We start from the raw sequence: 10,668 nt of genomic DNA on the forward strand, positions 1-10,668 counted from the left end.
AATATATATATATATATATATATATATATAGATATAATATATAATATAATTATATATATATATATATATATATATATAAGTTTTGTAAAGGTCATATGTAGGTATTTGGCCCATTGAAATCTTATCATAATCCAGTGAGAAATTCAGATGTGCTCTTTTACAACATTTTAAGACTGAGATAAGAACTATTAAACACTGTATGCATAAAGAGTAACTGGAAATGAATTGTACCATAGGGGAAACACCTTCACGCTGGAAAAAGAGACCTTTGATAAAGTACTGTAAAGTGAAATTTTGTTTAGTTGCTGGAATTGATGTATCTTAATCCTTCCCATATTTTTTTCAAGTATGGAAAACCGATGTTCAGTGGCACTGCTGACAATAGCAAGTGAGAGCAGGGAGATCACATAATCAAAAGTTCTCCACGTCATGCAAAGACCATCCTCTGTCTTAGGAAATAAAACAAGAGCACAAAAAATATATATAGAGATATATATATAAATATATGTACATTAGTCATGTGAACTTTTATATATATAATATATTCATAGATGCTGATGAAAAGCACCTTTTAGCATAAACCCCAAACTTCGCGTCTGTGGATGCCAGTCGAGGTTGCTGTGAAGCCTCTGCTAGTTTCTGAAGTTCGTTTTCTTTATTCATATACTGTATGATAACCTAGTCTCTTACAACTCCCACTTACTTTGAAATGTCTTGTACTCATTTTTGATTACGTGTAATGCCTGTTGAAAATCCTACCTGGCCAGTCTAGCTAGAGGTCTGTAAGGTGAGTTTTTAATGGCTACACTGTACCTCCATCATTTTGTTTTTACTGTCAAGTTTGATGAGGGTGGATGAAGTTTTGCTACGGTTGAATTTCCAGTTTCTGAATGTGAACTGGAAGCCGATTGTGATTCAATATACAGCTCTATGAAATTGTAGTGAACTATATAAGAGTTGAACATCTCGTAGAAGCAAATCTCATACCAATAAGTGATGTAAAAAAAAAATAAAGAAAGAAAATAGTGAAATGTGCCTAATTCATTACTGTTCAGATGATCACGAGTGTGTTTTTTTCCTTCATCATGGCCAGTCACTAACATTATATCGTTAATGTATTAAAAAGCATGCCATCATATTTCAACATATCGAGGTTAGTCATTTCGGAAAAATCTCGTTGAAATTCGCTAGATGCAAGACCCAAGTAGGAATGGTTTAGCTACGGTAGATCTTCAGTGTTCTTTAAATATACTCTTCCAGTTCTACTCCATGACTTAGATATCACATAAACCACCAAGCCTTATATATATTACAGGCATTGCTACTCTTTGAATTGTACTGTTGGTGCAAGGGTTGTCAGAATTATCAAAGTAGTGTATATATAAATGTACATACAGTATATGTATATTTTGCAATAAAACTGTCCTTGTTTTTGTTTGATTATTCTATCTTCTTTTTTATTTAGTAAGGCGAAAAAGGTGTATATTTTATTACCATTTCCCCTTTCATCAGTTCATAAGGGAGATCTAACAATGCTGACCACAAACGGAGAGGTCACTCCAATTTGGAAAATCTCATATTCGAAACGAAAGTAAGATTGTGATGGACCCAGGCCACTAGTGACGCGTAACTGGACTTTGAGCTTCATTAGGGAAAAAATAGCCTAATGAGAACATAATCTGCGGTTTTCTATTTAAATTAGTAAGTATGGAAACTGTTAGAAATAATGACATTGATGCATGGAAGGAATACCATGCTTCTCGTCACAGACGAGTATCTGGTCCCGTTAATGAAATCAGATTGCAGTATTACGTTAACATAAAAGCATTACTGGAAAGGACCCAAAAATTATCAATAGACACGTAAGTTATGGTGAACTAGCATTGTTGCCTGTTTCGTAGCTGCTGGAACTGAACAATATACAAAACTTTGTCCCTTACTCTGTTACCTTCTGAGAGGAGGGCTGTAGTAGTCTAGGTTTTGCCCCTATGAATTCTAGTTTGGTATCCCTTTGAAAAGGAAAGAACTGCTTTTGAAAAGAGGAAGAAAACGTTTTAGCTATAAACAGACCCAAGGATGATGGAGGAGCGGAGCTGGACACCTACAGTCACTTTAGTGAGGTCCTGACCTGGTTAATTCATACTACGTGAATTTACTTTGTGTTGCTGTATTGCCATGAGAGTTTAGCAGAATTAGTGATATTTGATGTTGCTGGTAAGTACTCAACAATAAATTTTATTTTATAATATCGATTAAGGTTGTCGGAAGTTTAATGTTTGCCTTATTGCAAGGCTTGAAAGCACTAGATAGAATTTTGGATGGTCTAGACTTAACCCTTTTGAGCTAGGCTAGCCCTCTGCCCAGAAGGAAGTGGACCAGCCATTATCCCAATCTGTGAATCGTTGAAAATACCTGGACAAGGACTAGACCTATTACTTTCGGTAAGAGATAGTGACTAGGCTATGTAAGGTAGCCTAGGTAATACTGCTCGTGGATGGTCTTAGAAAAGTGAAAGTACAAAAAAGCTACGAATGTTAGGCCTATTTGCACTGGTCGCTGCCTGCTTAAAACCATACCAAAGACGTCAGTGGGGATGTAAACCTAGCTTATTCTAGGTTGCCTGTCCCTAGGCTGAAATCGTGCATACAATGTGTGCATTAACTTTCTGATGGGTAGATCTATATTACTATAACGCGGTGGCCTAGACTATGGCAGTTGCTGTTTTTCTATGCAGTTTTACCTCCAGAACAAGAATTTTAAGTAATATTTATTTGGACGACTGTAATTAACCCCCAGGGGCCAGTACTAAACACGGCGAAATAGATTGGACGCCCCAATCCCTAGTGGATGTCTTGTATCCGCGGTTACGTTCCTTGCAGTCCTTGCGGAACTATTCTTTAGAATTACCCAAATCCCCATCTACTTGCTACAACGTTATTTGGTCAGTGCGGTAAAGCAACATTTAGTATGGCCCTCACTATTATAATGAGATTATGGGTGATTTTCAGTGTGGTCATTTACTTGGGAAGTTGACCTAGTGGGCGACGACTGGATTGATCAGTAATTGGAATGGTGCCTGCTAATAAATACCAGATATAACCACTGAAAACTATCTGTAAAGGGCAGTGACATAATGTTACCAATGAAGAAAATTATTTTCCAGCTTACAGTTCAGTACATTTGTTAAATAAGGTTTTTTAAATTTTTTTTTTACGTATTTTACTTTAATTTCCATCACAGGTTGCTTGAATAGCTATGCTTACTAGTAATAATAATAATACCAAAAATAGAGTATATTGAAAATATAACCTTATGTACGATTCTGTAACTGTCTCACTAACAAATATTTAATTAATGTAAGGACATGTTCCTGTAACATATTTACGGAACCAGGAACTACTTTATTAGTCTGAAACACTGCTATGTAGCGCAGCAGAATTTGAGCAGCCCTTGGATAACCACCAGTTGGATTTAGAATATGAATAGAGCCGTAGTAACTTCAAGCGCGTTTGCACGCACTCCATGCAAATGCCAGGGCTTATGAAACCCCTACAGACGTTCTCTCCGGCTTGTTGACATTTTCATAAAATTGCATTTGGTGGTTTTGTCAGACATTCATCCTGTTAGTTTTGGGTTGTGCAAAACAAATACTAGTGCTTAACTCTTAACTGCAAATGTAAAAGATGTTTCAAATACAAGAGAAGCAGTCGAAACCATATACGGCTCAGTTGCCTAATCACAGAAAATCACAAAAGGAAAAAGCCAAAAGATGAAGGTAAGATAACCTAACATCGCTAATACCAGGATACATCCAAACCTCACTTCTCACTTCTGGGCACTACACACTGCCTGGCCAAGCAGAGGATTACAGAAAATCCGACCCTATATAACCCTCTTTAGAATTGTTTCTCACTGGTACCCCAAGTTTTAAAGAATAGTGTTGTATCCTTGGGAGATTTGAATGATTGATGGTAGTTCTTTTGTTGTGACTAACCAAATGTTTATTAAGACGAATTCATTATCAGCATTTGCTCAGTTTACAAATTGCAGTCCAAAGATTGTCTCCACAGTACCTATGAAGCCCTCAAAAGTATTGTTAATTTATTTTTTAACAAGTCCGAGGTTTTGAAAATATAAACAGATATATAACAAAAATACCTTATTTTTATTTTCAATTCCCAAGAAAAGTCATCCATTTTCCAGTTGAATGGCTAATGCCTTAAAGTAGGGTGTTCTAGAGCTTACTTTTGAAGAAATCTGTTTTCTAGTTATCTTTTACTTGTGATACGCTGTGACAGTGAATATTGGAACTTACAGACAGCTGTATCATATCATTTGTACATGATAGGTATGAATTCCCCACAGTATTTTTCATGTGACAAACCTGGGGTACTTGGCCAAAGGGCAAACTTCCAGTGGCAAACTCATATTGTGCAAAGGAGGAAATTCAAAGTTCAGTTTGGCCCAAAATTTTACCAAACTATTGCAAAAGACAAAAAAGTGGCAAAAATGATAAGAAATAGAGATAGTATTTGCCTGAGATTTAAGTGAGAACATCAGAGAGGCTCTGTAAGACGACGAGAAGCGCCAACTGAGACTTAAAAAGCTTAAAAGATTCAAGTGTTTCATCATACAGACCCATTACTTTACGTAATTATCAGTCCTCTCCAGAAATCCCAAAAGAGGAAAAGTATATTCTTTTTATCTTTAGTAATTATGCATCTGGTCTCCTTGGTGCCTTAGGCGATGAAAACTGGTCATTACTCAGTGCATTTGTATTCGAAAAGGATCTGCAGTTTCGTTCCTCGGAAAGTTTTTACTTGAAAGCCAAGCTTTCCCTGACCCTAAACTCTTACTGTCACTTTCATCTTGTTTGGTTAGTATTTTCTGTTATTTTCTACCCTTTTTTAACTCTGAAGGGTTAAAAATGTCTTTTATATGGACATCTTAGAGACTCCAGCTCATACAAAAGGGATTCGTCTGTGTTGTTACCTTGGCGATTGGTTGCCTTCAGGTCACACAAAAGCATATCAGATTCCTACCGCTCACAAACCAGTGTGTATGTCTGTTGCTGCACATGATAAACACATTTGATTGGGTTGAATATAGAATTTAAGCCAAAGGCCAGGCACTGGGACCAAAAACGGAAATTGGCAGTAAAAGGCTTGAAAAGTGTAACAAGAGGAAAACCTCACAGTTACACTATGCAAAGAACGAGTAATTCCTACAGTTCCCTATCCTCCGGCGGGGACTAGAAAGTCGTTCAATTCATTTTTATTACTAGAAGATAAAACAAAAAAACTCACTCGTCATATACGTGGCATGGTTTTTGAAGACCTTTGCCAAATGTACTGTATCTGTTGTGGTAAAAACGTCTTCTAATCTCATTTAACGAGCTTGACCCAACCATACAAGACGATGGAGAGTCCTTGAAAAGCACGTTTAAGTACCCAGGCGAAGGAAATCGTCTACAATGTTTTTAAATATATCGATTGCTCAAGAAACCAAAGATGAAAACAATTTTGCTTTTCGTGAACCAGTAAATTAACGTTCAAAAATTGTAACATCGCTGGATAAAATATTCTTATTGTATATACTTATTATATGCGTAATACATATACAGATAATTCTCAAATAACAAGATATTACGTATTTTTATTGGGATGTGAACATTAAACAACCCCTCCCCTCTCTCTACTACCCTATATATATAATATATATATATATAATTATATATATATATATATAATATATATATATATATATATATATATATATATATATATATATATATATATATATAGATATATATATTAATATATAATATTATATATATATATATATATACTATATTATATTATATTATTTAATATATTATATATATATAAATATATATATATACTATATATATATATATATATATGTATATATATATATATATACTATATATATATATATAAATGAATAGCCAGACAAACGAAATGAATATGCTGTATGATATGAGATTCAGACGACCAAGAATCTTAAAACTGAAATCCTTAGACCAAGTACATGGATTAGGAGGATTAACTCGTCCATACGGCAGAATATAGCAAATCTCAAAAGGTACCCATAACAACAACCAATTACAACAGTAGCCAAGGCGCCTGGGCCACGGCCAGCCCGGGATTTGGACTTAATCATTATGCTGGGGTCACACATTCACGTATCACGACGGCGTATGCCCACGTATGTGGATCGGGGGCATCATCATGGTGAAATGACCTTGAACAGCTGGTAAATAGGACAAGGGCTAACGGACGTAAAGCCAGCACCATAAAGTGCGCTGCAAACGTAGGCGCAAAGAAAGCAAGGTCAGACGTCTACCTGGAACTTATGCCGATAGTGTAATGTTCTATGTACGTCAACTTCACGTCGTTACCACGCCCACTGTTGTGGGGCTGTAGGGTACAAAATGTCATCACACTGTACCTCATCCAACTCCGACTCCTGTAGGTGGAAGATGACATTTCCTCGACCTGAGTGTCTGTAGGAGTCATCTCCGGGCCGAAAGAAGGTCCTGCAAGAAGATGTGACATTGATGGTCCCTTCCTTGGTCGTTTTAGGATGTTCGGCATCTTAAGGGCGTTGTGGAGGAAACTGCTGGTCTCGGGAGACGAAAACAACAGCTGACCTGAGGGTTGTTGTTGTATTAAGCCAACACTTCTTGTTGGCACGGGCCTTTCCCTTGTTCGCCCCATAGATACCTGAGGACGCCGACCTGACCTTTTATACCATGCTACAGCGTTGCCATGGCGTACAGGGTTGTAAATGTGCGAATCGGTTTCCCAGTAGGCTACAGCACAATTAGGAAGCCCACGTGCTTCGCGGCGGAAAGAAAACAACGACGGCGAACAATGCAGGTGACCCTAGCGCCTACCCTGCAGTAGTCACCGTGGGTCCCACGCGCAATGCCTGAAGCTACGTCAGGTGACATTTGGCGTGACCACCCACGACTGGTTTTGAACATTTCAAAACTGGAGCAGGTTACGGCGCCCTAGTGGGCGGAGCTTAGAGCCCGAACAACCCGTCATTGTACGTCTACGGTTTTACGTATGTTTTATATTACATTTACGGTTTACTGACGTAAGCTGTTGCCAACTATCAATTTCCGCTCATGCGTCGGCGTGCGGGCGTTGATACATGAATGTGTGACCTTAGCATTATGCTGGGATCACACATTAACGTGTTACGACAGCGTATGCCCACGTATGTAGATAGCGGGCATCATCGCGGTGAAATGACCTTGAACAGCTGGTAAACAGGACACGGGCTAACGGATGTAAAGCCAGCACCGCAAATGTACGCGCAAAGAAAGCAAGGTCGGACATCTACCTGGAACTGACACCGATAGTGTAATGTTCATGTACGTCAACTTCACGTCGTTACCACGCCCACCGTTGTGGGGCTGTAGGGTACAAAATGGCTGGCCTGTAAACAGAGCAGACTGTAAAGTGAAGTTACATGTATGAGAGAATGTAAAAATATTGCATTCTGAAAAATATTGTATATTTTCAACAAATAAAAAAAAAATTAAGTTAGACATTATAATATACATGCCATTGGCAGTCCCAACATCTTGGACTTCTTCTGACGGACGATGTGGGGCTTGAGGAAGTAGAATATGTTCAATATCCACTTCTCCCTGTCCATCAGTCATCTTCCGTGTCGCTGTCATCACTGTATCTCATCAAACTCAGACTCCTGTAGGTGGAAGATGACATTTCCTCGACCTGAGTGTCTGCAGGAGTGGCTGTAGGAGTCTTCTACGGGCGGAAAGAAGGTCCTGCAAGAAGATGTGACGTTGATGGTCCCCTCCTTGGTCGTTTTAGGAGGTTCGGCATCTTAAGGGTGTTGTGGAGAGTACTTGGAGGAAATTGCTGGTCTCGGGAGATGGAAACAACTGACCTGAGGGTGGTTGTTGTATTAAGCCAACACTTCTTGTTGGCACGGGCCTTTCCCTTGTTCGCCCCCATAGATACCTGAGGGCGTCGACCTGACCTTTTATACCACGCTACAGCGTTGCCATGTCGTACAAGGTTGTAAATGTGCGAATCGGTTTCCCAGTAGGCTACAGCGCAAGTAGGAGGCCCACGTGCTTCGCGGTGGAAAGAAAACTACAGCGAACAATGCAGGTGACCCTAGCGCCTACCCTGCAGTAGTCACCGTGGGTCCCACATGCAATGCCTGGAGCTACGTCAGGTGACATTTGGCGTGACCACCCACCACTGGTTTTGAACATTTCAAAACTGGGGCGGGCTACGGCGCCCTAGTGGGCGGAGCTTAGAGTCCGGACGACCCGTCATTGTACGTCTACAATTTTGCGTATGTTTTATGTTACATTTACGGTTTACTGACTTAAGCTGTTGCCAACTACCAATTTCAGCCCATGCGTGGGCGTGCGTGCGTTGATACGTGAATGTGTGACCTTAGCATAACCTCTGAGATGTATCAGGCAAGGCCAGGTAGAAGGATCGCCCCAGATAAACATAAACAAAAACAAATGAATCTCTGACTTAAAATTTGGCAGCGTTGTATTAATCTGTTTTAGCTCCGCCCTGCTACTCGATTTTTAGTCATGCTGTGCAGTATAGGTCCTGTAGGATCCGATAGTACATACTACACTACAGTCAGTACCAAGTGCCTCAGTGGTGTGGTTGGTATGGTGTTGGCGTCCCACCTCGGTGGTCGCCGGTTCGATTCTCAGTCATTCCATTGAAGAGTGAGAGAGAGATGTGTATTTCTGGTGATAGAAGTTCACTCTCGATGTGGTTCAGAAGTCACGAAAAGCCGTTGGTCCCGTTGCTGGATAACCACTGGATCCATGCAACGTAAAAGCACCACTGCACCATACAAACAAACAATACAGTCAGTACCGACTGAGTCCGACTCCAATATTCCCCACGTTCACACGGATTCTAACTTCAGCGTTTTGTTTAATTTCTTGGCTTCTCGACTGATTGACTAAGTTTAAACTGCTACCCATGTGTATTTAAATCTGTTATGCATTTTCCCATGTTCGTGTTGCGATTTTCAATCCACAATTTCTGGTAGCTTAACTACATCAAAATAATTTGTGTTAAACCTATTGTAAGCTCTGCTGCATTAAGGGAATTAGGCTCCAGTATCCAGTAACGCGTCAGTAATCTGTTAGCATCTAAAAATCTAACATTTTCTTTCATCAGAGTCCTGAGACATCAGTTCAAAAGAATCGGAAGGAGCAGGGGCCAAGTTCCAAAGATCGTGGCAGTATCAGTTCTAAAAGATCGGGAGATGCGTGCAAGCAAAGTGGTATTGCCACCAAAAAGAAGTACCATCAATTATACAGTCTTGCATGGGAAGTTGGGCCCGAATATCAAGGATGGGTGAAATCGAGTTCTAAAGAGTCTTCATATTTTTTTTTCTGCTTGTAATGTTCATCTCTCTTTAAATGCTGGTAAATTAGATATAAGAAAGCATGCAATGGGCAAGAAACATATTCAGAATTGCTCAGCGATGGCTAAGCCTTATTTCTGTTTTACATCATTAGTATGGCTAATGATGTAAAGGAAGGTGAAATTAGACTCGCATCATTTATATGTGAACATGATCTTCCCATTAGAGTAGCAGAGCACATGCCTCAGCTAATACAAGCAATATGTAAAGATTCAGAAATAGCGAAGCAAATTAAATATAGTGGAATTAAATTAACGTCATTGCTCAACAATGTAACAGGGAAAGATAGTTGTAACCAATTATTAGCCCATCAACAGAAGTCAAAATTTTCTCTAATAGTAGATGAAAGTACCGATAAGGGATGCATAAAGCATTTATGTATGGTAGCACGTACATTTCTAAATGACGAGGTAAAGGATTGTTTTCTTGGGCTCATTCCATTGCAGCATGCAGCCGCAGTGGCATTGTATAACAATATAGTCAGTTTTTTTAGAGACAATCAAATTGACTACAAGCATAATATGATAGGTTTTGGTGCTGATGGCGCAAATGCAATGTTAGGGGCGCATAATTCTCTGTCTTCACATTTAAAGAATGACATAAAGGGTCTCTTTATCATGAAATGTATCTGTCACACATTTGCATTATGTGCCTTTTATGCATGCTTGATGCTGCCTAGAAATATTGAGGACTTAGCACGTGTGTTTTCAGCTACTTTCAGTGCAGTCCCAAGCGAATAGGGTCTTTTCAAGAGTTTCAGGTTTTTGTTAATATAAAGCCACACAAGCTTTTGCATCCGAGTCAAACCCTTTGGTTATCGTTACACATGGTTGTATCTCGACTTTTAGAACAATATGATGCACTGACTTTGTACTTCACTGAAGCTGCATTCTCAGAAAACATACTACAAAGACTAAAGAATCCACTGACCAAACTATATCTGAGGTTTTTGGACTTTGTTTTACCAATATTCAATTCTTTAAATAAGTTAATGCAATCAGAGAACACACACATTCATGTAATGCGAAAGTCAGTTTCTGTATAGTTCAAAACTTTAGTTGAATGCTTTTTAGGTGAAAATTATTTAGAAAAGACACCATTGAGCAAGGTTGCACTGAATGACCCCCATAAATTCAAACTACTGTCTTCTATATATATTTAGGTGCAAAAGTTGGAATGCTTCTCTCAGAACAG

The 10,668-nt window shown here is 39.0% G+C and overlaps 1 protein-coding gene across 1 annotated transcript; it reads left to right on the top strand.

Moving 5' to 3' along the window:
- The first annotated feature begins 9,569 nt into the window (after positions 1-9,569).
- Positions 9,570-10,214, top strand: LOC135203419 (uncharacterized). Its single transcript, XM_064233145.1, has one exon. The coding sequence runs from the start codon at positions 9,570-9,572 to the stop codon at positions 10,212-10,214; it is 645 nt and encodes a 214-aa protein (XP_064089215.1).
- Positions 10,215-10,668: the final 454 nt, after the last annotated feature.

Source organism: Macrobrachium nipponense, chromosome 36 (assembly GCF_015104395.2).
Source record: "Macrobrachium nipponense isolate FS-2020 chromosome 36, ASM1510439v2, whole genome shotgun sequence".
Taxonomy (NCBI): domain Eukaryota; kingdom Metazoa; phylum Arthropoda; class Malacostraca; order Decapoda; family Palaemonidae; genus Macrobrachium; species Macrobrachium nipponense.

Coding starts and splice junctions, on each gene's coding strand:
- LOC135203419 (XM_064233145.1), top strand. CDS start 9,570: ATGGCTAATGATGTAAAGGAAGGTGAAATTAGACTCGCATCATTTATA.